This window comes from Mixophyes fleayi, chromosome 2 (assembly GCF_038048845.1).
Source record: "Mixophyes fleayi isolate aMixFle1 chromosome 2, aMixFle1.hap1, whole genome shotgun sequence".
In the NCBI taxonomy this organism is placed as follows: domain Eukaryota; kingdom Metazoa; phylum Chordata; class Amphibia; order Anura; family Limnodynastidae; genus Mixophyes; species Mixophyes fleayi.
The window spans coordinates 93,651,590-93,679,236 of record NC_134403.1 but is presented as its reverse complement, the minus strand read 5'-3'; the positions used below and the strand labels follow the sequence as shown (position 1 = coordinate 93,679,236).

The 27,647-nt window shown below is 41.1% G+C and overlaps 1 protein-coding gene across 1 annotated transcript in view; it reads left to right on the top strand.

Annotated features, from left to right (window-relative positions):
* RB1 (RB transcriptional corepressor 1) overlaps window positions 1–27,647 on the top strand; it is a 195,775-nt gene that overhangs the window by 45,485 nt on the left and 122,643 nt on the right. Inside the window, exons 11-16 of the mRNA XM_075199696.1 lie at window positions 6,903–6,974; window positions 10,175–10,262; window positions 12,215–12,331; window positions 22,574–22,630; window positions 24,797–24,828; window positions 26,902–26,978. Of these exons, the coding sequence (XP_075055797.1) occupies window positions 6,903–6,974; window positions 10,175–10,262; window positions 12,215–12,331; window positions 22,574–22,630; window positions 24,797–24,828; window positions 26,902–26,978 (443 nt within the window). The remainder of the gene's footprint in view (window positions 1–6,902; window positions 6,975–10,174; window positions 10,263–12,214; window positions 12,332–22,573; window positions 22,631–24,796; window positions 24,829–26,901; window positions 26,979–27,647) is intronic.

The following is a 27,647-nucleotide window of genomic DNA, read 5'->3' as shown; positions in this document are numbered from 1 at the left end:
ATTGTTCACTGGTATACATGGTGCAGAATTATGTAAGGGAGAGGACCAGAGAAGGGGCGGGGTGCAGAATTATGTAAGGGAGAGAACCAGAGAAGGGGCAGGGTGCAGAATTATGTAAGGGAGAGGACCAGAGAAGGGGCGGGGTGCAGAATTATGTAAGGGAGAGGACCAGAGAAGGGGCGGGGTGCAGAATTATGTAAGGGAGAGGACCAGAGAAGGGGCGGGTTGGAAAAGGACAGGGAGGGCAGAGCATTTTAGTACAGGGATGATAAGAGAGGAGGGGAAGGAGTTCTCTAGACATTTATAGAGCATTCAATATATGGGAATGGAGTGTCAAGAAGCATAATAGTTGTACAGGGACTTCCAGGTCGATAAAAATAAAGAGTGGAAATGAGGCCTCTAGAGCTCGACCTGTTGAGACAGAAATATTCTAGAGGGGAGGGGCAGCAGGGTGAGTGGTGATCAATCTGACTGTGGTATAGATATTGAATTGGAAGGTAATAATAGAAAGCGGAGGGCAGGAGATTAAAATGATCACAGAGCTCAGGGGATAACCCATCAGGGGTATGTCGGAAAGAAATTTAAAATTGTTTTGTCCAGGGGCCAAAGGACTTAAGGTTGAGACCAGGGGGGATTGAGTGGTTGTTTCAAAGGAACATTGTTTCCAGGTTGTGTATGAGTTTGAAAGTTTGAGTGCATTATTTTCACACTAACAGAGAGAAGGGTAGGGTTGAAGCTATGAAGGGGGAAGGGGGGAGGGGTGCAGGTCTTTGGGGCCTAACCAGAATAATGTGTAAGGAAATAACTTCTGAAGGAGATTTGCTTCCGCATCCACCCATAGTCTAGTGTGGGGGTTTGCATGGCCTAAAACGGCCTGAGTGAGGTGAGCCGACAAGTAGTATTTATGAAGAGGGGAGGCCCAAACCACAATCTTTAGCATGGCGATATAAGACCTTGTGACGAACCCTTGGGCGTCTTCCCGACCACACAAAGCGGGAGACACTGGGCTAAATATCTTTAAGAACAGTAAATGGAACTCGGACTGGCAGAGTCTGGAATAAGTAGAGTAGTCTGGGAAGGATATTCATCTTTATAGCTGCTACTCTGCCAACCCAGGAAATAAATTGGGGAGTTCCAGGAATGTAGATCCCTCTTCAAAGATGCGATTATTGAGGGGAAGTTGGTCTCAAATAACTTATTATAGCATTATATTTAATTTGATGGGGTTGCCAGTTGAATTTAAAGGACCTCAGTTTTATCTGAATTAATCTTATAGTTTGAATTATGCCACCCTCAAAAAGTGGATCCTATTGCAATCAAACATGTTTGCTGTCAATGTCACCGCCAAAGTTTGAAAAATTCCAAAGACTTTAAGTAACTTGCCTTTGCTGCACCGTTGCAAGAAACTGAAAGAAAGATTGTTGAAATGTTAATTTGGTACCTTCATGTAGTGTTATACTGACCAGTTTACATTCTGTTTTCATTACACAGTCAGCTGTCTTATCTGAAGCCGGATTCTGTGATGTGGCAGAGCAGCATGGCAGAACACCACATGCCAGCCAGCTGACAGTAGACAGCCAGGACTTCACAGATCTCCCTACGCACCAACAAGGGGTTCAAAATGGGGGGGAAAAAAAGGGTCTGTGATCAAAAGCAAAGTGATGTTCTGACACGAAAGATAAGAATCTGCAACCCAATTGATATCAAAACGAAGACTAATTTGATCTGCTAGGAGCAACTCATGCAAAGAAAGTGAGAAATGCGAATAGAGATGGAACGTTTGATCCCCCGTTGTTGACCTACAATGATGTCATGCACCAATCATATACATTTCTTTGACTACTACTCCACATGCAACATCCTGTCATGGGAGAATAATCTATTACCCCACTAACCTACAGGACTTCTACATTTATGGGTAGCACAAGTATGTTACACTATACAGGGAGTCCATCCCCATTGGAAAACAGGGAACATTTGCTTTATGAACAGCTGTGACCCCTGTTTGTTTTTTGTTTTTAATTACACAATTGTTATATGGTTTGTTATGTAATATACCTAGTTTCTATTTTAATAAAAAAAATATTTTCTTTAAAAACAGTATTACCAACCTTCATTTACTGTCCACGCATAGCTTGAACTATAGTGTCACAGGTCTCTGGTATAGTCAAACCCAGAGCTTGAGGTGAGATTGCTGTGCTTTATTTGAGATCAGCCAGTGTCCTTACTGTGGGCAAAAATATCAGGTAGCAACCTGTCTGCTCTGCAGATATGAGTCTACTTAAACGGTTGTCCTCCTTCTTGATAAGGGGGGTGACAAGTTGGAGGAGCTCCTGGAATGTGGGTTCATTCATCCTCATGAAATTCATGAAGCCGTCAGGGTTGTTGTCCAGTATCTCCTGTAGCAGGAGCATGTGAGGAGAAAATGAGTCTCTCCGTTGGAAACACTCTCTGGTCCAACAGGTCCGATTCTTTCTCCTTTTCCTCTGGGTCTGTGCTTGCAATGTTTTTAGCATAGTGAGTGGCAATAGACTACGAGCTTGCTGTTGTTCAACTGTGGCCATTATATTAAAATACATTGTAAATGTGCAGTATTGAATGTACACTATTCACAAAGATGTGGTATAGAATGAATGGCGATGACTTATTTCCTTTTCCGGAATCTGCGTTTGTGGGAGTTTTCTGACAGTGATGCTCAGTCCTTTATTTATATTTATTTTATATATTACTGCAGGGAGGCCATATATCATTTCATTGTGTACGGAATCACAATCTTTTCAGACGATGTTATGCCTGACACAAATCGCGGGCTGGGCGGTTAGTTGGGCAAAAATCGTTTAAAATGTGTATAGTGTATATGCATGTATTGACTGACCCAATCAGAACTTCAGTCGTAGGTACAATTGTTGTAGATAACACATTGGTAAGAAAATTCTGTAGTGTGTGCCCAGCCTTTGTCCTGACTCTGTGACCTATAGGATGGTACTCTCAATTCTGGTCCAATCTTTCGCTTGCACAACTAGTTATACTGTGCCAGCCATGGGCAATGGAGGCCAATTACTCCATCCAAGTTCCACTGCTATCATTGCTGTCACGACCACGCTCCCAGCTGCCGTGAATTTGGGGTGTTTGCTGTATGAGGTCACACATGATTTCAGCCCGCAGTCTCTTTCACCTATCACACAGGTTCTAGACCTACGGAATCGCCCCCAAACACAGCGCTCTCACACCCCCAGACACTTCAAGGTTCAGCCACCACCTATTGGGTACGGGCAATAGGACCCCAATATACTGTCCCACACTGGCACACAGGCTTCTAGCTATCCACAAACTAACCAGACCCACACCAGCACACGCAGGGTTAACTCTTCACACCTCCAGACTGTTACACAAATGTAAATACAAGCACACACAGCTTGTTAATCAAATGTATCAACAAATCACACACAGGGTAACCTGGACGAGCAATCTCTTCTAAACAGGCTAATGAATCCGTTAGATTATCAAGGACGCAACTTATTAAATTTTAGATTTAATATACGAAAATACAGGGCATTCAGATATAAAGAACAATAATGAATAAACAATTACTATATTGACATAACAAGCAAAAACAGTTTAAAATAAAAAGGATTACATTCAGATTTGCACTTACATGAATTGCATTCTGGCCAAGGGGAATTTGGCTAGGAAGATGGACAGCTTATCAATGTAACTTGATTTCCCCAGAAGTCTGACAGTTTTTCCCCTCAGAAAACAGATTTTTAAGCAAACTCAAATGGGACGGCATTCACAGGGGCAGTGTGAATGCTGATGTGGGGGCGGAAATGTCCCCTGGGTGTCACCTCAGGTTTGGTAAAACTATTCCTAAGTTTTGACCTGTTGGTAATTCTTCACAGATATATCTCTGAGAAATAACACCCCCCTCAATAAACCGGTCATAATCTCCCACACGTTTAAATACCAAATATGATGAGATTACAACAATATCCAATCTGATCCTGGAATACATGTGACTATGGTTGTTCCCGGTGTAGTTGGTATCTATGTTTTAAGACCCTTGTGTGGTTTTTGCCCCTCAGTACGGAGTTGCATCCAGATTTCTATATACCTGCATAAAGACCATGCAGATTTTTATACCAGAGTCTCCAAGATTCGCACCTAGGCATATGGCTCTCCAATTTACACCCAGGGGTTAGGTTGTGTTTACACTACATATTGAAAGGAAGTCAATTGGCTAGGGAAATACATGATCAAATACAATGGATGTCTGTGATCTGCATATCTTAAGCTGGTCTCTGCACAAAGGGTTTACCTAACTCAATTACCTCCTCCTGGGCTCATTTGATCACACATTTATCTGAGTTGAACATCAGGTTAATTTAGGTATTCATGCAAAGATTTATTTTGGGTCCTGACATCCAATATTCTCTTTCAGCATATCAGATTTATGCTCTCATCATGACAATTGCTATCAGAGAGTGTGAAGGGTCAAGTGTTGGCGGATTGGAAAGCATTACCAGATCTTTTGAATCCCCTATTCTGCTGGTCCTGCCATCACTGTGAAAGGCTGCACCTGTCCTTAGTGTCAAATGCAATGTAGGCAGGTGTGGAGTGCATTTTATGGGGCACACATTGGATACCTTAATAAAAGTATCACAGGGTATGTGAGCTCTTATGTCAATTAGGTGCCATTCATGGGTAACTCAGAACTTCTTAGATTAGGTTTTTCCATTAGGAGGCAGGGCATTTTAAAAATAGAATTTGTTGTAGAGTTAGCCACTTCTAGCCGTTTATTTACTAAACTGGGTTTGAAAAAGTGGAGACATTGCCTATAGCAACCAATCAGATTCTAGCTATCATTTATTTAGTAAATTCTGCAAAATGATAGCTAGAATCTGATCCATTGCTATAGGCAACATCTCCACTTTTTCAAACCCAGTTTAGTAAATATACCCCTAGTGTTAAACAGGTCAGTCTTTGAAGTGTCCTCAGCACATGAGATTGTGGGCTCATGCTCTGCCTGATCATCTGTTGTTTTTCTTTATTCTTATGAGTCTTGTTTCCTTGATATCTCATGCTGGTCAGGTTTGCCTACACCTTCCATTCCCTCTATAGGATACTATATAAGAAGGTTTCCTTCCTCTTGTTAGGTTAAGAGGTATCCAGGTTGTTGAATGTGTTGTTGCATGTTGGAAGCACGAATATTCAGGCACTACCAGTATTTCTGTCTTTCTGTATTATGCTTTCATCAGAGAGAATCTAAGCTAGACTTTGATATCATGCTGGATTTGCTAACTGGCTTGTTGTTCTCTAGATTTACACAATGGTAACAAAAAAGGTTCCTGCTCCTAGTCAATCCATTTTTTGATGTTCTTTGCAACTACTATGCAAGTATGTGTTCTTGTGGATCATGTGACTGCCCATTCTATTTGGGTGTAAGATTTTGCATACATGAGGATCACAGAATCATTCTTTCATACATTTTCTTCACCAATAATACTACTTTCACATAAGTGACATCTTGGAGGAAGCTGGTGAGGTTCATTTCTTCCCTATCTATCTGAGGTTTTAGGCATGAACCCAGATGTAATGTCTGTCTCCAGTTGGGCTGGAGGAGAAAATGGGATTTCATGAACTTGCTGTTAAATCCTTCTCTCCAAAGTCAGTGGAGACATAAGTCCCTGTTTGGACTATTTGTTCTGTTGCTCTTCATGTTTTTTTTTATGGTTTATTTTTGTAGGTTTTCTGTTCTCAGGTTTGATACCTCTCTTCCCTTTGCTGCGTGTAATCTGACTAAACCAGCAATGACATCAGAGCTTGCTGTTTATACAGATATTTGTATGTGTTTATTTATTTATATATTAACTTCACATGTGTATGATATATTTACTACTTTACTATGGTGTAGAGTTGCAGTGTGAAATCTGGCTTGAAGCTGTTCTGGAGCAAGAGAGTAATAACTGTCTGCCTCTAATCTAAGATCTGCAGCTAGTCCTACTGCATATTAATTATCCACCAAATATCCAAAGCAATTGGTTTCACTTGCTGACCAACCCAATTGTGAATGGTCGCTTACGGTGAAACATGTTGTTTAAAAAAAACCTGCTAAACTCAAATAATTAACTGGAGGTCAACAAAATTAGAAATATTAAAGTGAGGAAGTATAATCATCATGGTTACATTATATGCAAAGGAACAAAATACACTGATGCCATAAAGGGAGCCTTGCATTTTTAAATATTACTGTATGTTATAAATGACCAGTAGACATACAGTACAAGTTGGTGATTTCTTATCTGGAATAAAAAAAACAACTTTCCAGTAAAAAAATTATATGTAGTTTATTTTATTTTTAATTTTTTTATATACGCACATTACATTGTGACTTTTCATAATGGACAACTTGTATTTTTGGTTTAGTGTGTCTATAAAGGAATTTTGGCCCATCCTGCTACTGAATATGTAAAAGTTCAGGTGAAGATTTATTGATTGGTGTATTTATACCTATACTTATTACATTCTTTTTTTAATGTTGCACAAAATACAAGTATACCACCACAGAACAATTATTTGAAATCAAATACAGTACATTCGTATATATGTAAAATATTTTTGTTTATAGATACAGTATACCATATGCAGTTGTAACCACAGTGGTAAGTGAAAGACGTGATGGGTTGAAGGGTGTGCTAAGTTGCATTCTGTTCCAGAAATATCTTTATTATATTTACAAGCAGTGCATCTGCTACAGAATTCATCCTGTATGTGATGCAGAGCAAGTGCATAGTTACATTGATGGAACAGAATAACCTCTGATGTTGGTATAGTACTCCTTGGTATGAGGAAACGTTCCACGTACAGAAAAGCATGTAGTAAATGTGTTCATCGTTTTTGTCTAGTTTGGAACAGGAGAGAACACCGCGGAAAAATCATTTTGATGAAGCTCCTGTAATACCTCAGACACCAGTCAGGTGAGTATGTCTACAGTCTCTTTATTTTTACCAAGTAACACACATACTTTTGTACCATTACCGAGTGTTGATTCTAAGACACAGGGGGAGTTTAATTCCTACATTCTAAAGAACAACGTGGGGTGCACACAGCTACCATTAGGACGGTAATTGATGCACGTTATTACTGTTACTACAGTAATTTTAACGCTGATTTTTGCTCGCAGCTTCCTGAGCTGCAAGCAGAAATCCATGTTGAAATATCGTACTAACCCCCCACAGAATGAGTTTTCCAAATATTATTGACGAATAGTCATTTTTTTATAATTCCTAAATATTGCACATCTATATAGCGATAATATTTATGTCACACTTTTTGAGCTGTGGTTACATAAAATCTGCCCCTATTTGCCATTTGTTTTATTTTTTTTCTTTCTTTCATTTTCTGTATATGTGTATATGTCTTTGGGGCAGCACTCCCTAATACCAGGGAGAAAAGATTTTGCTTGCCTGGCAGGTTTAGGAAAATAAATGTATAATCAAACATGTTTTACTAGTTGAACACTACAAATAATTATACCAATCCTCGGTTGATTTTTAGGGAAGCAAGCATTTATATTGGACAATAGGTCCTCTTTAAAATAGAGCCAAGACAATTTTGGCACAGTTCTATGGACCGAAAATCTATGACTACTTTCCACAGTGTTGAGGTGTTTCTTCTATGGAGAAGTACTAAACCAGCAGCTCATATAACCTCCCACATAGTTTAAATTAGTTTACTTAATTCTTTCATTTCTAGCTCTGAAACATACCTATACCAAAATCTGGAGGTCACTGACAGCCTACTTAAACTTATCATAGTGTGTGTATATGTGTATATATATATTATATTATTATTATATTATATTATATTATATTCGTACTCTAAGCTTCATGGTGCAACCGGAAGGATCAAGCTTGCACTTTTATATTTGTCCAGTATTTGATATACAAACATATTCAGTAATTAGAGAACCTAGTAACTGTGGCAATGTATAGGTCATTGTTGCCATTCAAGTTATGGAGCTGAAGGACTCGTATCACAAATAAAAAAACCAAAATGGTGCCTTTTTAGTATGTGTTTATTAAAGCATAGAGAATCTCGCCTAACTCCCTTTTTTTGCATTCCAAGGTTTTGATTCTTGATACTATGGACAAGTGACCTAATTTCTCTAAAATTAGCCTGACTAGGCAGGGTCTCTTGTAGGTGTAACCTGCTACGGGCGGAATACAATGTAATAATGTGAACAATGCAGAGACAGTCTAGGCATCTGCAGTACATGACTGTTTACTAGCGGGCTTGCCGGTAAAAGGCACAAAAGTAGCACCACTCCTGTAATATAATGTGTCAAAATGTCACTTCATAGTGAAGAACTTAATTAAAATCTGAAGGTCAACAGAACTGAAAAAAAACAAGCAATAGCCCTAAACATGGTTAAACTTTGTAGGCCTGGTGAATATTTGTATATTCAAGGAATAAAAGTGATTTGTTATTGAGGCATGACTTAGAGCATTTGAAATGGGAAAACAGGAGGCTTGGAAAACTTCATCCTAAGGCCAGAATAGACTCAATGTTTTCCTAGCACCAGGATCTATGAATTACAGAATTGTATCAGCAGTATACAATGAGACCTGATCCTTAATCACAACAATTTTGTGAGCAGAGTGTGCAAAATGTTGGGCTGGTACCCCTAGAGAAAGTCCATGTTTATACTGAAATCTGTCTCCTGAAATAACAGAAGCGCATGAACCACTCTGCGTGTCCCAGACTGTACCACAGCTTTGTGGTCCCGCAAACTAATATATTGGCAGTAGATAGAAATGTTTCCAATTTAAAGATAATTTTATTTTCACTCCATTTTCTACAAATGTTCAAATATATAATTTTTTTTTTTTTAATGATTATGTTTAGTGGAGACTGCCATACATTACAGCAGTATGTTTTTATAATAAGTATTGTTTTAGTATAATGTATTTTGAATATAGTGATTTCATCAAATCCCATCCCGTGGGCAGCACAGTGGCCTAGTGGTTAGCACTTCTGCCTCACAGCACTAGGATCATGAGTTCAATTCCCGACCATGGCCTTATCTGTGTGGAGTTTGTATGTTCTCCCTGTGTTTGTGTGGGTTTCCTCCGGGTGCTCTGGTTTCCTCCCACATTCCAAAAACATTGGTAGGTTAATTGACTGCTATCAAATTGACCCTAGTCTGTCTGTCTGTGTGTTAGGGAATTTAGACTGTAAGCTCCAATGGGGCAGGGACTTATGTGAATGAGTTCTCTGTACAGCGCTGCGAAAAATAGTGGCGCTATATAAATAACTGATGATGATGATGATATTCTGTATTTTTATTTTATGTTTTATTTTCTCTTTGGTACAACCTTGTTCAGAGTGTCCTTATCTTCTGAAATGTCAGATGCCTGAATGTATCTCCAGCTTTCCTGTAGTTATGGTATTCTGAGGACTGTATAAATTTCTATTGCTACATTTAAAACTACTGTCAAAGGGAGGGGTATTCAATTATCAGCGAGGTTTTCTCCCCCCCCCCCCCGAGCGTAAAATTAAAAAAAATAAAAAAATTATCTTTTGACACCAGTAGCGACCTGTTTTAGTTAGCGCAGCAGGAACTCGTGCAATTCAATTAAAAAAGAGGGAACGCTGCCCCAGGTATTCAATTGTCAGCAAGTTGTTTTTTTTTGACCGCGCTAATTCATTTTAACACTGCTTTTTATTATTTTCGAGCGGGTTAACTTTACCCACGATAATGGCCGAAACGAGCGCGTTAAAACTATTACAGTTTATACGGTAATATTGCGCGTAATTACCGTTCATACGGTAATTACTCGCTTAATTTCAGCTCGCTGCTCATGGAGCTGCGAGCTGAAATTGAGCGAGTAATTACCGTATAAACGGTAATAGTTTTAACGTGCTCGTTCCGGCGGCGCCCGGAGCAACAATTGAATACCCCCCAAAGAGTCCATATACACTGCAGTAAAAGCCGTTGATATCGTTTATACCTTCATCATTTACAGTTGGATTGTTTAGCATGTTGGCATATATGATATGAGACGTAGAATTAGTGGTAAATCGTATGTTACCATTTACCTCTGTCCATGTTTTTTAATGCTAATGCATTTGGTTTGTTTTTCACATTATCTCTCTTTCTGCCTTTTTATAATAGAGCTGCAATGAGCACAATTAACCAGCTTATGGTTACTTTAAATTCTGCCAGTGATTCGCCATCTGAAATGCTTAACTCTTACTTTGAGGCAAGTTCCCATATTATCATTTAAGTATACAACTTTTTTTCTTAAATAGTTTTGTGTTTTTTCAATTTTTTATTGCGGTTGGGGAAAAAGTATGGTAAATGTGGTGGCAGGAAATGTTTTAACATGTAGATTTGCTAGTACTAAACACAGATGTATGCAGGTGTGCAGCTTTTTTTTTATTATATCCAGATGCGTTGATTTGGCTGCCTAGGGCATACATGGGAATACCCACATTTGTGGACGGAAATGTGCATGGTGGAAAGTGTAGTTTACTGTCAACTTTTGCAAAGGTGAAGGGCTTCTGCAGCCTCCCACTGCTGCTAAATGCTTCCTTGACACCCTTCAAATCTCATTTAAATGTATTGTCACACACAATTAAATTGTGAGGAGCTTGAGTGGTCCATTTTCTTTCAGCCTGAAACACCAATATTTGCCCATCTCCTTCCTTCAGAAAGTGCATATATCACTATCATGCCCTACTAAACTATATACTTTACACAAAAATTCAGTATCTGACATCACAAAATAGAATGACCCTTAGGAGTATATTTATTAAACTGTTATCATTTTATACATTCTGCAAAGTAATAACTAGAATCAGATTGGTTGCTATAGGCAACATCTCCACTTTTTCAAATCCGCAGTTTAGTAAATATACCCTTTCATACCTTCTTAGTGTATTTGTCTTGATGACCATTAATTTGCTAGCCAGGTGTACATACCCCGTCATTGCCAGTTCCGGTCAAAACATGAGTTCATTATATGCGGCTCAAAATTAAATATAGGTTCATGGGAGATGAAGGGAATTGCGCCTCCTATTTTTCCACCTGCCTCCAAAAAATTTCCAAAGCTTCAATCACACTCTTTGCTGCATGGCGACATATGTGTACTACACATGCATGCAATGCCTATGGTGTATTATTTCTGTATACAAGCAGAATCTGGAAAGTCACTTGTAGGGTTAATCTTATGTTGACATTTGAATGAAGTCTGCTATCGATTTTAATTTTTGAATCTTTTCTTTTTTTTCTCTAAATATTGTAAAACTAAATCCTAGAATGGCTTTCCCTGTTGCTTTGGTAGACCAGGGACTTTCACCGTGAAGATTTAGGACATAAAATAAACCTAACAAAGGTTTGTGAGTCATTTTAAATGGATTTGCAAAACTTCAGGATATATTTTAAAAATCCAGGATACCCTTAAAAGGAGCTGAGCTTAACATAACAAATGAACATAATAAAACCACTCCTACACTAGATTATGGTTTTAGTGGGCATTCCAAACAGATTTGTGTTAATTGACCTGTCTCATAATAACTAATACAACGGATGGAGAGGTCATTATACAGGCTAATCTGAAACATGTTTGACTATTTAATTGTATGTTTTATGTCCCATGTATCAATGTATCTGTAAGCGGATTTAACTGCTTGTTTTTGCATAGGATGATTCATATACCGGAATTTTCGAAAAAATGTTGAACGAGACAGACCAAGATGGTGCATTGTCAATGCTCTGTCATCCATCTTGCTGACATCCATTCATAGGCTTATCAGTGTGGGAACACCTATTTTTTTTATATTTTTTTTCCCTCACGTCTTAGTCACCGCTAAATTTTATTGCTAGGTCATATTGCCTTTGTGAATGCAGCATTAGATATGTAATAATTGTTTTAACGTTGGGCTGTATGATAGTTTCTGCAGTTTACTAAGGTTATTGTTTAATGAAGTTGAAAAATTACTTAATTAAAAAGAAATGTGGCCTGTAATTAATAGCGCAGTGTTTGAATGATTTTGTGTGTGAAATTTGACCCAAACCGCTTTGAAAAATAACTTGTACAGCGAATACAGTAAAAAAATGCAATTTATTCATATGACAAGACGGTTAACTGACCAAATAAGAAGTCAGTAAGCCTATAAAGTTTTTAAATTTTTTCCACTGAATTATTTGCAGAACTGCACAGTAAATCCAAAGACCAACATAACGGAGAGAGTGGAACGCCTAGGACATATTTTTAAAGAAAGGTTTGCGAGCGCTGTTGGACAAGCCTGCTCAGAAATTGGATACCAGGTAATGCTTTCCATGTTCAGGAGTTCTGGCCCACTCGCAACTCTGTGGTTCAGAAGTTCTGGCCCACTCGCAACTCTGTGGTTCAGAAGTTCTGGCCCACTCGCAACTCTGTGTTCAGGTATTTGGACTAACTTTATTGTTGGATTTAAAGCTTGTTTTTGTTGTGTAAAGCTTGGCGTGTCATCCTTTATAAAATCTAAAACAAGTACATTTGTAAATAGATGTTAAAAATGAATTTGTCAGAAGTCATGGAATACATGCTAGGATACTAAAAGAGCTTAAAGGAGTGCTGGTAAACCCATTAGCATAATTTTTCAACCAGTTATTAGCTACAGGAGTAATTCCAGGGGACTGGAAAAAGGCAAATGTAGTCCCACTGCACAAATGTGGAAGCATGGAAGAGGCAAGCAACTACCAACCAGTGAGCCTTACATCAGTAGTAGGGAAATTGATGGAAACACTCTTAAAAGAAATAGTTGTAGAATATCTCAAATCCAGTAACTTACAGGATCCCAAACAGCATGGATTTATTGGGGGAAGATCATGTCAAACAAATCTTACTGATTTTTTTGACTGGGTGACTAAAGTAATAGATCAAGGGGTGGGGGCATAGATGTAGTTTATCTGGATTTCAGTAAGGCTTTTGTCACTGTCCCACATCGCAGATTGTTAAATAAACTTCTGAAAGCTTGGGATTAGATTTGAAAATGTTTGAATGGATAAGATCTTGGTAGCAGGATAGAAAACAGAAAGTTATAGTAAATGGAGTGCATTCACGGGAGGGATATGTTACCAGTGGAGTACCTCAAGGTTTTGTACTTGGACCAGTGCTTTTTAATATCTTTATTGGTGACTTTGCAAATGGTATTGAAGGGAAAGTGTGCAGTTGACACAAAGATATGCAACATGGTAGATACACTAGGAGGGGTAAAACTAATGATTGATGTTCTAGGTAAGAGTGGCACTAACAGTTTAATGCCAAAAAATGCATAATTATGCAATTTGGTCTCAAAAACCCAAAGACAAAATATATTTTCTCTTTCATCCAGTCTGGGGGACACTGCTTACCATGGGTTGTGGAGGGAGCTGGTGGAGTTGGCACCTAACTAGTTAAGTTTTAGTACTGCCGACAGACCCCTCCCCTCTACAATCCCCGTGGACTCTTCAGTTTTTTTCAGGTGCCCTGGAGTTGGGCAGTGTTTTTTTTATAGCTAGTGTAAATTTAAATTTTTTTTATTTCTTTATTTTATTTTATCTTATTCTCTTTTATTGGTGACAGTGCTGGAGTGTGTTCTATAATAGAGAACACACTCACAGCCAGCAGCGCAGGCATTCTCCTGTCAGATGGGAGCCAGAGGCTCTCACTGACAGGGAAACTTTTCTGAAGGGTGCCTAAACTGAGGAGTGACAAGCGGTCTCATGGACCGCTGCACTCCTCCAGCCTCCCCGATAACCGGCGCTGCCATTACAGGCAGAGAGTGCCGGTTATCGGATTAGCAAGTAGCGGCGGCCATCCTGGATTTTCGGGCCAGCAGCGCTACGGAGAGAGGAGGAAGGGGGCTATACCACGGTTCCCCCCTCATGCATAGGAGGAGGGCGCCGGGTATGTCGCTGCGGAGACCTCTGTATAGAGGTCTCCACTATCTGTCACGCTCCATTTTTATTTTTAATACGTTTTTGGAGCTATTGAAGGGGGGGGAGCTAATACATAGAGTTCCCCCCTCCTTCCACAGAGAGATGGTATATCCCAGTCTTCTGGCGCCAAAGGAAGCCCGGGAAGAGAGAGCAGAGCTGAGGGAGCAGACACTGGACAAACTGCCGTGGACTTCTCTCCTTTATGGCCCTGGGCTAAGTATTGCCTTTAAACACACATATTGTTTATTTCTGTGGAAAAAAAGTAGGCTTGTAAGGTTTACATTATAGTCTCCTACTTGCCTACAAAACATTTGGTGTTTAATTATTACAAGTACAACTTTTATTATATAGATTAGTTGTTTCTTGTTATATAATCTGTTTTTCTGCATACATATCTCTCTCTATTCTCTCTGTTACACAGCTAGATTAACCCTTTAATCTGTGTGATTGGTGTGCCTTCCTTTATAAGAATGACAGATAAGGGAAAGGGCCCTATTGCAAAATATTTCACTTGTTCAAAATGTAAAGTTAAATTACCGTGTGGGCAGGGGGACCCTAAATTGGCGCTCTGTTCTGCCTGTGATGCAGGGGCTTCCACTGTGCAGACTCATCAGTCCACAGCCCCTCTGACGGAGGAGCCTGCCTGGGTGGCCTCCCTGACACAGTCGGTTTCCTCCTTAGCTCAGATGGTATTACAATCTAACCAATTGCTATCTAATATGGCTACTTCGGTGGCTTCTAATAATAGCACTCAGCTGGGCCTCCCTGTTACCACAGGGTCTATTGGAGCGTCCTTACCAGGACCTTCCTCTTCCTTTTCTGACCAAACCCCTATCCCCACAGAAGCGGCATGGTCTACAGCTTTCCTTAAAGGTTTAAATAAGCTTAACTTGTTGCTTGAGTCCCCAAACATCTCGTCCGCTAAAAGAAAGAGACCTAGATCGGATAACCCTATCACTGTCCTTTCAGATTCTGAGGAATCTTCTTCTGAGGAGGGGGCAGTTTATTCCGATTCTGACCAAGTTCAGTCTTCGGAACAGGAGGATAGTTCTAGAAACAAATTTGTTAATGATTTGGTTTTTGCAGTTAGACCAGCGTTAGACCTCCCAGAACCGGAGGATCCTACGCCTAGAGACAGAATTCTGTTCAAGAAAGCCAAAAGAAAGGCTTGCCGTTTTCCCCCTTCTAGGGAACTCGTAGATATTGCTGAAGGAGCATGGAAACAACCTGAGAAGAGGTTCTCAGTTCCCAGAAGATTCTCCTCCTTGTACCCCTTACAGGAGGAGGAGGTAATTCGTTGGGAAAGTATCCCAAAAGTAGATGTTCCTATAGCACGTTTAGCCAAACACACCTTACTTCCAGCTCCTGGTTCAGCGTCCCTTCCGGATGCCAATGACCGGAAGGTTGAATCCCAACTGAAATCAATTTTTGCGGCTGCAGGTTCGTCCTTTAGACCCACATTCGCTTCAGCTTGGGTGGCTAGAGCCATGGAAGTATGGGCAGACCAGCTGGCAGAGGCCTTACAGGGTTCTGAATTACTCCCCCTGGCCTTACATTTAAAAGAGGCATCGGGGTACATTTATGAGGCGGCTCAAAATTCAGCGGCTGTCTCCTCCTCTATACAGGCTGCATCCATTTCAGCTAGAAGAACTCTATGGCTGAAATCCTGGGAAGGAGATGCGGAATCAAAAAAAAGTCTGTTGAAATCATTCCTTTTTCAGCAGCAGGTTTGTTTGGTCCGGAATTAGATACCTTGATATCCCAGGCTACTGGGGGCAAGAGTACTTCCTTGCCGGTTTTCCCAGGTAAAAGCAGAAAACCCAGGTTCAGCTCCTTCCGTCAGCCCTTTCGAGGATCCTCCTTGTCCAAGGGACAGTCTTTTAAGGGTAAACAGCCCAATGCCCGAGGCTCCTCCTCTAGAGGAAGATCCTCGTTTTCGGCCAGGACGCAGGAGAAGCCTGCGTCCTGACGACCACTCGTTTCCCCAGGGGGAAACCCCAGTGGGAGGTCGTCTGTCTTGTTTTCTTCAACAGTGGACAGAGTCCTCCCAAGACTCCTGGATTCGGGGCATTATATCAAGGGTATACAGGATAGACCTGTTGGGTCCCAGACCCCATCGTTTCTTCGTAACCCCTCTACCCCGAGATCCATCCAGAAGACAGGCAATACAGGATTGTGTCGCTTCTCTTCTCTCTCAGAAAGTGGTCTGCAGGGTTCCAGAATTCCAAAAGGGACAGGGTTTTTATTCAAACCTGTTCCTTGTGAAGAAGCCGGACGCCTCCTTCCGACCCATTTTAAACCTAAAGGCCCTCAATGTGCACCTAAGAATCGACAGATTTCGGATGGAATCTCTGAGGTCGGTCATAAATGGTTTGGAGAAAGATCAATTTATGGCTTCCATAGACATAAAAGATGCATACCTCCACATTGCCATTTGGAAGGGCCATCAGTCCCTCCTCAGATTCACTATAGGACCCTCCCATTATCAGTTTCGGGCCCTCCCTTTTGGCCTCTCCACGGCGCCGAGGGTTTTCACAAAAGTCATGTCGGTTATGGCAGCTCGTCTTCACCGTCTGGGCATCCAGGTCGTGCCTTATCTGGACGACCTACTCTTCAAATCCTCCTCAGAGAGTTGTTTGCGTTATCACTTGTCCCTTGCCTTGGCGGTTCTCAAGGGACACGGATGGCTCATCAACTTAAAGAAATCTCAGATGGTTCTGTGTCAACGCATGATTTTCCTGGGCCTCATCATGGACACCAGCCAGGAAAAGGTGTTCCTTCCTGTCGAAAAGGCTGCTTCAATTCAAAGCATAACATCTCAGGTCTTGTCCTCCCCCAGCCCATCAATCCACTTGTGCATGCGGCTGCTGGGAAAGATGGTGGCCTCTTTCGAGACCATTCCCTTTGGTCGAGCCCACTCTCGCTGTTTTCAGTGGGACCTGTTGACGAAGTGGTCAGGATCCCATCTACGCCTGGACCTCCAGAAGATCTCTCTATCCCCGAGGTCCAGAGAATCTCTCTAGTGGTGGCTGATTCAGGATCACTTGACAGTGGGCAGATCCTTCTCTCCGGGGGCGTGGATCATAGCCACGACAGACGCCAGCCTGAAAGGTTGGGGGGCGGTAATCCTACACCTCCGGCTTCAGGGCCTTTGGTCGGTTCAGGAATCATCCCAATCCATAAATGTGTTGGAACTGAAGGCTATTCTCTTGGCCCTCAAAGGAGGACAATCCCTCCTCCAGGGCCACCCTGTCAGAATTCAGTCCGACAATGCCACGGCTGTGGCATATGTCAACAGACAGGGAGGAACAAAGAGTGCAGCGGCAATGAAAATTGCAGCCCAGATTTTGTCTTGGGCAGAACTTCATGTTCCGGCAATATCGGCTGTATTCATCCCAGGAATACACAATTGGTAAGCCGACTATCTCAGTCGCAACCAGATGATGCCGGGGGAGTGGTCTCTCCATCCGGAAGTCTTTCAGTCCCTAGTTCAGAGGTGGGGTCTTCCGGACATAGATCTCATGGCCTCCAGACACAACAGGAAGGCTTTCACGTTTTGCGCAAGGTCAAGAGACCCCTTAGCCGTGGCAGTGGACGTCATGACCATGCCATGGGAGTTCAGGATGGGATACCTATTTCCTCCCATCTCCATGCTTCCTCGCGTTCTCAGACGGGTCAGGCGGGGGGGTCTGCCAGTAATTCTGGTAGCTCCCTCATGGCCGCGCCGAGTCTGGTACGCGGACATAATCTCCATGGCAGAAGGACCCGGGGTTCGTCTACCATCTCGAGACGACCTTCTCCTTCAGGGTCCATTCCGACACCAGAATTTACCTCGGCTCAGTTTAACGGCATGGCTGTTGAAGCCAGCCTCTGGAGGGCTAGAGGTTTCTCCTGCAACGTGGTGAACACCCTGATGCGAGCTAGGAAGCCAGTTTCAGCTCGCATCTATCACAGAATTTGGAGAGCTTACATTAGGTGGTGCGAAGGTAGGACTTGCCACTCATCCTCTTTTCGCCTCACTCGCTTGTTAGCTTTCCTTCAGGATGGCCTGGAGGCAGGTCTCAGGTTAGGTTCCCTAAAAGTCCAGGTATCGGCACTTTCGGTATTTTTCCATATGAAATTAGCCGATTTACCAGATATCAGGACTTTTCTCCAGGGAGTACTGCATATTCAGCCTCCCTATGTTCCGCCGACAGCACCATGGGATCTCAACCTGGTACTGGAAATGCTTAAAGGGCCTCCCTTTGAGCCCTTGCGTGTGACAGAATTAAAGTGGTTGACCTGGAAGGTCCTCTTTCTTTTAGCTATCGCTTCTGCTCGAAGAGTTTCGGAATTAGGAGCCTTGTCTTGTCGAGAACCATATTTGGTTTTCCACGAGGACAGAGCGTTCTTTAGAACCCTTCCTTCCTTCGTTCCGAAGGTAGTTTCGGCGTTTCACCTTAACCAGGAAATTGTAGTTCCGGCTTTTTCATCGACATCCCAGTCTGATCACCAGTCTATGGAAAAGTTAGATGTGGTTAGGGCTCTGCGCACCTATGTCAAAAGAACTTCTCAAATTAGACGTACAGATTCTTTGTTTGTTCTCTATGATGCTAATAAGAGAGGCTGGCCAGCCTCAAAACAGTCCATCGCTAGATGGATTACGGCAACCATTAGACATGCTTACATAAAGGCTAACCGTCCTGTGCCGGAGAGACTTACGGCCCATTCCACCAGATCGGTAGGGGCGTTGTGGGCAGCGAGAAATGGGGCTTCTGCGGACCAGCTTTGCAGAGCAGCCACCTGGTCCTCTGTCCACACGTTTACAAAGTTTTACCAATTTAATATATTTGCATCTGCGGATGCAAATTTCGCTCGTAATGCTTTGCGAGCGAGAATTTCAGAGTAGTCCCACCCTTAGGGGGCTGCTTTAGAACGTCCCCATGGTAAGCAGTGTCCCCCAGACTGGATGAAAGAGAAAAGAGGATTTATGTACTTACGTTAAATCCGTTTCTCTGATTCCGTCTGGGGGACACTGCGATCCCTCCCTTCTTCTGGTCTTCTGTGTGCTCTTGTTTGACTGGCCTTACTCCTAGGGCTTTTTAATAAACTGAAGAGTCCACGGGGATTGTAGAGGGGAGGGGTCTGTCGGCAGAACTAAAACTTAACTGGTTAGGTGCCAACTCCACCAGCTCCCTCCACAACCCATGGTAAGCAGTGTCCCCCAGACGGAATCAGAGAAACGGTTTTAACGTAAGTACATAAATCCTCTTATTAATGGCACTATAATGGAAACTGCTGAGGAGGAAAGGGATTTAGTAGTCACTTTTTCAGGTGATTTAAAGGTAGGTAATCAATCATCATCAGCTATTTATAGAGCGCCACTAATTCCGCATCGCTGTACAGAGAACTCACTCACATCATTTAATGCTTACAGTCTAAATCCCCTAACACACACACACTCACTATGTTTTTGGGGTGTGTGAGGAAACCGGAGCACCCGCAGGATACGCACGCAAACACGAGGTGAAAATAGAAACTCCACACAGAATGTAACAAAGCAATGAGGAAGGCAAGTCAGATGCTTGGTTGCATATGGAGAGGAATCCGTAGCAGAAAGAAAGGAGTAATAATGTCACTGTATATAGGTCATTGGTACGGCCTCATCTAGAATACTGTGTCCATTTTTGGAGGCCATATCCCCAGAAGGAAATAAATTCACTAAAGACTGTACAAAGAAGGGCAACTAAAATGGTACATGGCCTACAGTACAAAACTTACCCTGAAAGACTAAAAGCTCTTAATATGTATAGTTTGGAGCAGAGAAGGGAAAGGGGGGACATGATAGAAGCTTTCAAATATATCAAGGGTTTTAACAAGGTACAGGAGGGAAACATTCTTCAAAGGAAGAGAAGTATTAGAACACGAGGACATGGACTGACACTGGAGGGAAGTAGGTTCAGAGGAAAGTTGAGGAAAAACTACTTCACAGAAAGGGTAGTGGATAAGTGGAATAGCCTCTCATCAGAGGTGGTAGAGGCTAATACAGTAGAGCAATTTAAACATGCTTGGGATAGACATAAGGATGTATTTACAAAGATTAAAGGACCAAATAAGGTTTGAGGTTACCATGGGTTAATAAAAAAAAAAAAAAGGGCAGACTGTATGGGCCAAGATGTTCTTATCTGCCGTCAAATTCTATGTTTATATTTTCCTTGAAATAAGTAAAATGGCAAGAGGAACAAGAGGGAGCATAAGAAACTTACGTACAGGGCCGCCGATACAGCAACTTCATGAGGCCACTTCTAGGTGATTAGCATGTAAAGTCAAAAGGGTGTGTGGCCATACCATTGGGGGTGTGGCTGTGCATCATTGGGGGCGTGTCTAGCAGGTGAAAAGCACTAGGCCACCCTCCTACAGAAAAAATGTATTACTCACACATGCCCCATCTGTCCAGCAGCTTTGCTCACACGTCACCTCTCCCCACATGCTTTAATCACACGTGCCTCCCTATGCCCACTTGCTTTAATCACACTTGCCCCCCCTATGCCAGAGCGGCTTCGATCACACACGCTAGCTCCCCATCACATTACCACGTCCTCTTACCTTTTTCTACTGAGTGACTCCAGGAACAGAAAGAAATGCTGCAGCTCCTGCACTGACTACAATAGAATTCCAGCAGCCCGCCTACACTGTGTAGCATGTCACCGATGCGGCCACATGACTCTGTGATGTCATAGTGGCCTGTGAAGGTACCTAAGCTGAAGGGGATTTAGCTGCTACCCTATCGATCCCCCCCCTGTACTCGCTACAGCCGCTACACCCGCAAGCAAAAATAAAAAAAGTACTAACTAACTAAAATGTTTTCCTTTTTCAACTATTGATCTTCCGTTGGGCCCTGGGTCCCCCACCAATACTCACAACATATGTATGTATTTAAATCAATGTATTTTACTGTTTAACACAGAAAAGCTTGTATTCACAGTTCACACATATATTAGAACGTTGTTCAACATAACATAGTATATCAATATACAATTAACCCTAGGTTCACCACCTTTTTCCTTACACTATCCTTGATTTACATATGTATTCTTGATAAGAATCAGTATTTATATTATTGATTTAACTATCGCAGATATCAGACAATAGCTACACATGTATATAAATAGTTAAATCCACATTACAAATACACATATAGCTTCATTGATATATATATTAATGATACTTATCAAGTCCTTGTATCCTGGATCCGATTCTTTATCTGCAGTGTAGGGCACGTTCCTGTAGCATGGAATCCTTTCTTGTAGCTTAGTGTAGGTTTTCTGTAGTATAATGTATATATTCTGTAGTGTAGTGTAATGTATCTTTTCTGTAGTGTAATCCTATAGTATATATATATAAATTTCTGTAGTGCAGTGTTCCTGTTAACCCTTTCCTGTAGTGTATTTCCTGTAGTGTAGTGTAGTGTAGTGCTCATTGTCCAGGGGCAGCAGGCAGCAAGAGAAGGGGGTAGTCCCGGGTCTGGCTTCTTATAGTTCAGACCCGGAAACTCCCAGCCTCCCTAGCAGCGGCGTGTCTGTGTTCAACAGTAAAAAGCAAGTGACCCTCCCAGTGTCCCAACACCCCCCTATGTCTGTTTAGTTAGTTTCAGATAACAGCTGTGATACCTGAGTTGTGTGTGGGGTTTTACAAACACATGCAAAATAGCTAATGTTGCCATGTGGCTGGGAGGAGGGGAGATTCTTTGAACAATGCATGAAATTGCTTGAAAATCATATCATAGGAGAAGATTCTTCAACACTGAACTTTTGCAGGACAAGAATTTGTCCAAAGGCTGGAAACTGCACATATTTGGAAGCATTCCTAATTCTGTGGGAATGGACAGAGCCTTTTTATTTTCACAAAATTGACATTTTTGCAACACCTTTTGCAGATGGCAGCAACCACTCATCCACTGCTTTTAATGGGATATGTTTATGCCACTTGAGCATTTGTTAGCGAAAACGTATTAAAATGCACAGATGTATTTGTATTTAGATTAATTTAACATGTGAAGGTGTGACACTTGAAATAAAGGTAACCACAATGTCCCCTAACCACAAGCTGGGGTCAAGCAAGTCATACTTCAGGCGGGAAAACGTCAAAGCTCAACTTTAGAAGGATGATGTAAATGTGATCGTATTCAACGCTTTGTAGTGATGTTTTACTCTTGCTGATATCAGAAGGCAATCATGAAAAAGCAGAATGGAGGTATACTCCAATAAAGCAGCATAGTGGTGAATATGGTGCATAGGAAACATGCTGAGCCTTCACCTGTTCCTGGTTGTAAATTACCCCCAATTATTCATAAGCATGTTTACCATTTAGTTAATAGAACAGTCACTCTTTGGAGATTTTTTCTGAGTTTTTGTTTAATCTGAAAGATTGTCCAGCTGCAAACACTTTTTTTGTTTCTTCCTCCTTCCTAGCAGATGTTTAAGTGGTAATACTGCAGTGTATTTGTAACCAAAATATTTTCAGCTTCTTCTTTTGTCTTTTTTTTTTTTTTTTCCTTTTTATTTTTCTCTGTTAAGTTTGTTGTTGGTCTACAAATAATTTTGTTTCATTGGTTTTTCTTTTCAATAGCGATACAAAGTTGGGGTGCGTTTGCATTACAGAGTGATGGAATCTATGCTGAAGTCGGTGAGCATGTTAAAATCTAAATACATTAAAATTTGGTTGTGGATACATTTTTAGGATTTAATACCCTTTAACGTATAGATCTGCTTTGAAATATTTAGGAATTGTATAATGTGTCAAATTAAATGTATTTAGTAAAAAAAAATTGTGCTGAAAATCAGTTTGTTCAAGTACAGTTAACCATTCACGCAAAAATCAATTAAATAGACATGTAAAAAAGCATCAACTGAAATCTATATATCTAAAAGAAGTTTTATTTGTTGGCGAATATCTTCCACAGCTCTCAAGGGGAAGCTGAAAATCTGGCATAGTCGTCACGATCAGTCAACACTTACACCTGCCATGGAGCTGGTGCAAGTCATACTGCTAGACATAAGAGAAACCCAGGACTTGAATCAGTTGCATATGCGTTGACACGCCCTTACTGTACATTGCCTGCGTTCATCTGCCCGCTCCCTCCAACATTCTGCCCTTTAAGTCGTTGGCAGTCGTCAGGGCCGGATTAACCATAGGGCTAACTGGGCTACAGCCCAGGGGCCTCGGGCAACCAGGGGGCCCTTTTAAGTGCTCACCGGCAGTGTTGATTGGTCGGGGGCGTCCCCGGTCCGATCAATGCTGCTGAGCACTTTCACTGCGGTCCTTCTCCGGCGCGCTGTAGTCTCCTTACTGAGGAGATCTCGTGAGTCTCACTCTCACGAGATCTCCTCAGTAAAGAGCATACAGCGCGCCGGAGAAGGACTGCAGGAGAAGGAGGTAAGTGCCTTGGGGGCGGCTCGGCTCACCAGGGGGGGGGGGTGGGCGGGTCAGCTCAGATCACGGGGGGGCCCTCACGGGGGAATGGAGGCCCCCTTAGCCCAGGGGCCTCCATTCCCTTAATCCGGCCCTGGCAGTCGTTAGTGTCATTTACATTCAAACATGAATTGCATGTAATTGTGTTGGTGTAAAAGTCTGTTTCTGAGAATGTGCAGAGCTATTGTACGCAAAAGGAGGAATTGGGCCCTTTATGTACTAATACCACCTTAATTGTCTATTTACCTTGAATTGCAATTCCTCTTTCTTGTCTGTTACGGTTTGTGTTCTATATCCATTTGGTGTTTCTTGTTTTCCAACTTGTGTTTTTGGGTCTTTCTTGCTTACTCCTTCTGTATTTGGCCACTATTTCCTATTCTTCAATTGGGCCCTGCTTTCTTTAGGTCTTTTTCTTTCTTTCCAATTTCTGACATTTGGGGATAAATGTATTAAGCTCCGTGTTCTTCAACACCCGCGAGTTCGGCGTCTTAGGTGTTTAAATTTAAAGCGGTGTTGCCTTGTAAAGGGAAACTTCCCTTTACAAGGCAGCGCCGCTTTAAATTTAAACGGCGAAGACGCCGAACTCGCGGGTGTTGAAGAACCCGGAGCTTAATACATTTACCCCTTGGTCTCTCTAACTTTGCCTCTTCTGACTTTAGAGGCTAATGTATCAATCGGCGGTTAGGCCCATCAAACTTTGCCTTTACTAAAATTGCTGTTTTTAAATAACCACAGCAAACCTCAGAGAATCTGCGTTTTTAAATAACTGCCGATTGATACATTTACCCGTTTGTCTCTCTTATTCTAGTCCTTTTGACTTGCAGTCTCTCTCTTTCTTTGCTCCTTTTGACTTTTGTTCTACCTCATCGAGTTCATTACCTGCTTTTAGTCTCAAGATGTCGCTGTTGCAATTGCTGTGTATACAAAATATTTGGTCAACGGCTAGATATCTTCATATATAGCCGCAGAAACAGTGACCCTTGCAAGCTATAAAATAAAGTATTTCATAGATGAAGACATAAAAAATAAAGCAATGGTACTACTGCAAAGCCCTGGACATATTATTTAATGGTAAAAGCATCCAAAAGATTATATTGAGTTCCTGCCCCACACATGTAAAAAATGGGTGCAAATTAATCATCAACATTATTTTTTCAATATTATGGATGTTCTCACAATGGAAATTCTTTGAAACATGGTATACTGTATAAGGTGACTGAGGGTCAAAACCTGCTTCCTGTTTTCTGCTTAGTCCAAAGAATATTCCAAATAAAATTCTAAAGTGCAAATCAATTTAAATGCTGTGTTTAAAAAGAAAAAAAAAAGATATTTTTGTTTAAAGCTATATCTATTTACAACAATTTTGTCTTTGTATTTCAGGAAGAAGAGCGCTTGTCCATGCACAACTTCAGGTTTGTTCTTCTAAGGTCTGCTTATTCAGCGTATTTTTAGATTGAAAGGAAAGCATAGATTGCTGTACAAAATCTTGAGGGAACTTTCTTACAATGCGCTGTCTGCTTCCTGCCCTCTCTGCACCAAGCTCCATGTTTATGATGTTTCTGATGACTGTTGTCTGCTCTACTACGGCATGGGACAATGTAGTAATCACGCAGCACAGTACATGTCATGGCTAATTTTGGCCACAAATAAAGTACAAGATTAATATAACACAATGTTTTGTTTTTTTTTTATACATTACAGCAGTATATCATGACACAATGCTGTATTGTGTGGGTCATATGACCCATATTTTATATTTCATCTAAGTTACTTTTTCAAAAAAGGATGCAAGGAAGTCGACACCCCTGAGTATATTTAACATCTGAGTGAATACAATGTTTCCTGTAGCGATTTGTATCAGATATATGTATTCACTCGCCTACCTTAGTATACATTTCTAAGAAATTAATAGAAGCAAATATTTTAGAGCTTTTATGATTCATGTTTTCACATTTTCGTATAGATATCATCTTCATCAACATTTACTTATATAGCGCAAGCAGATTCCGTAGTGTTTTACAATTGGGAACAAACAGTAATAAAATATAATACTGGGTAATACATACAGACAGAGAGGTAAGAGGGCCCTGCTCGCAAGCTTACAATCAGGGGTAAGCAAAAATTATGGTGGTTAACAGAAGGAGAGGTAGAAAAGTAAAAACTGGTGGGAAGCGCCCACATCTTTGGCAATCTACATAGAAGAGTGTACAAGATCAGTGCTCGCCACTTGGGTTTATATTGATGTACATTGTATATACACCGATCAGCCACAACAAGAAAACCATGGACAAGTGAAGTGAATAACATTGATTTTCTCATTGCAAAGACACCTGTCATGGGGTTTGGATATATAAGCAGCAAGTTAAGAGTCCGTTCTTGAAGTTAATGTGTGAAGTCCATGCCATGATGGGTCAGAGCTGTGTTGGCGGCACAAGGGGGACCTACACAATATTAGGCAGGTGGTTGTACTGTTGCGGCTGAGCAGTGTATGTATATAAGATCCAGCTAGATGCTTTAATTTTCATCTTGTATATAATGATCTCCTTTTCAATAATTAGTAGTAGGATTGTTAGGAAATAAGATATATAAGAAAATAGGATAATTCAAGAAAAAGATAATATATTATAGTGTGTGTGTGTAAGTGTTTATATGCTGCATTGTACAATACAGGTTCATTACAGTAGAGATTTACAAAATAGATTAAAATAGCTGGTTCTGATGTTTAAACTTACACAAGCTTAACAAAATAGGCTGCATAAATGGGTATTAAACTACAGGAAAAGATGAGGAGATCAGAACAGGGGGTGTAAATATAGATAGTATACCCTTTCATGAAAACATTCGTGTTGCTATGGTTTTGCAGTTACATGCTTCTGTTCCTGGTACTATCATGTTTTACATAAATAGCATGGGTACTTTTCCCTGTTAATCGGACATCATCAAATTTAGCAGCATATGCCTAATTCAGGTCGGAGCTCAGATGGCCTTTATAACCGATTGTTGCTGGAGTTTCTTCTAGGACAGTGTTGGCTAACCTGTGACACTCCAGGTGTTGTGAAACTACAAGTCCCAGCATACCCTTCCAGCAATAAGCTGCTATATATTGGCAAAGCATGCTGGGACTTGTAGTTTCACAACACCTGGAGTGTCACAGGTTAGCCAACACTGTTCTAGGACCCTGCTCCTCTAGTCAAGTCCTCTGATAGCGCAAATGAAGATCAGGACAAGTGCTAAGCTGCTCGTCAGTCTGTCCATTCACTGCCCACCCTCTTAGGTTGTAGTTTTTCAAACCCTTTCTTTTCACAAGGTGGCGATTCTATTTCTCACAAGAACAGCAGAGTGAATGGTGATGAGAAAGACCAGTGGTCAGAGTGGAACGTACAAGAAACTGTCAGAGGCACAGTACCTTGCTAGCCACACTAATTATTACATTTATTTGCTTGTTGACCAGTTTATAACATGTATTTTTTTCTCTCTCTCTCCAGCAAACTATTGAATAATGAGATATTTCATACCTGTCTTTTGGCTTGTGCTGTGGAAGTGGTGATGGCTACCTATGGAAGTAAGTAAAGGTTTCAATATTTTTGTATATTATACCATATGCAAAAAAAGTACTTAAAAATTGCTGACTGTGTAGACCTCATCTTTGAGAGATGCAGAGGGGAAGTCTAAAATGTCATGGTGGCATGAATTGTCCTCGTCCCACCCAGTTGTCCTACCGTCTGGTTGAACTGCAGACTTTCTGGGAAGACATTCTGGGAGTCGGCATGTAGGTATATAGAAGAATAATATTATTTTATGTAACAGATTGTGACTATCTGCACTATAAAGTGTTGAAGTAAGTTATTAGGATGTGGGTCTTGAATCTTTTACCAACAATCAAGAAAAGGGGGAGTGGAAATAGAAACCCACAATAAATCTACAGTGATGGGGACTTCAGTGACATTACATTGATTATAATTAATGACGGTTGTTGAGACTAACTAGACTGAACTGACTGGGCACAGAATTTGACTTTGTAAACTGTTGTTTAAGAAAATGTTAATATATAGTACATGTATTATAAAATAAATATATGAATTATGTACACAATTGAATATTGTTGTGAAGAAGGCTAGCTGGGAACCCACTTATAAAATAGTATTTTATTTATATTTAAATAAAAGACTAACAACTTTTGACATGCTTTAACTTGCTCAGATTGTCACAGCCCTTCACTAGGAGATACATA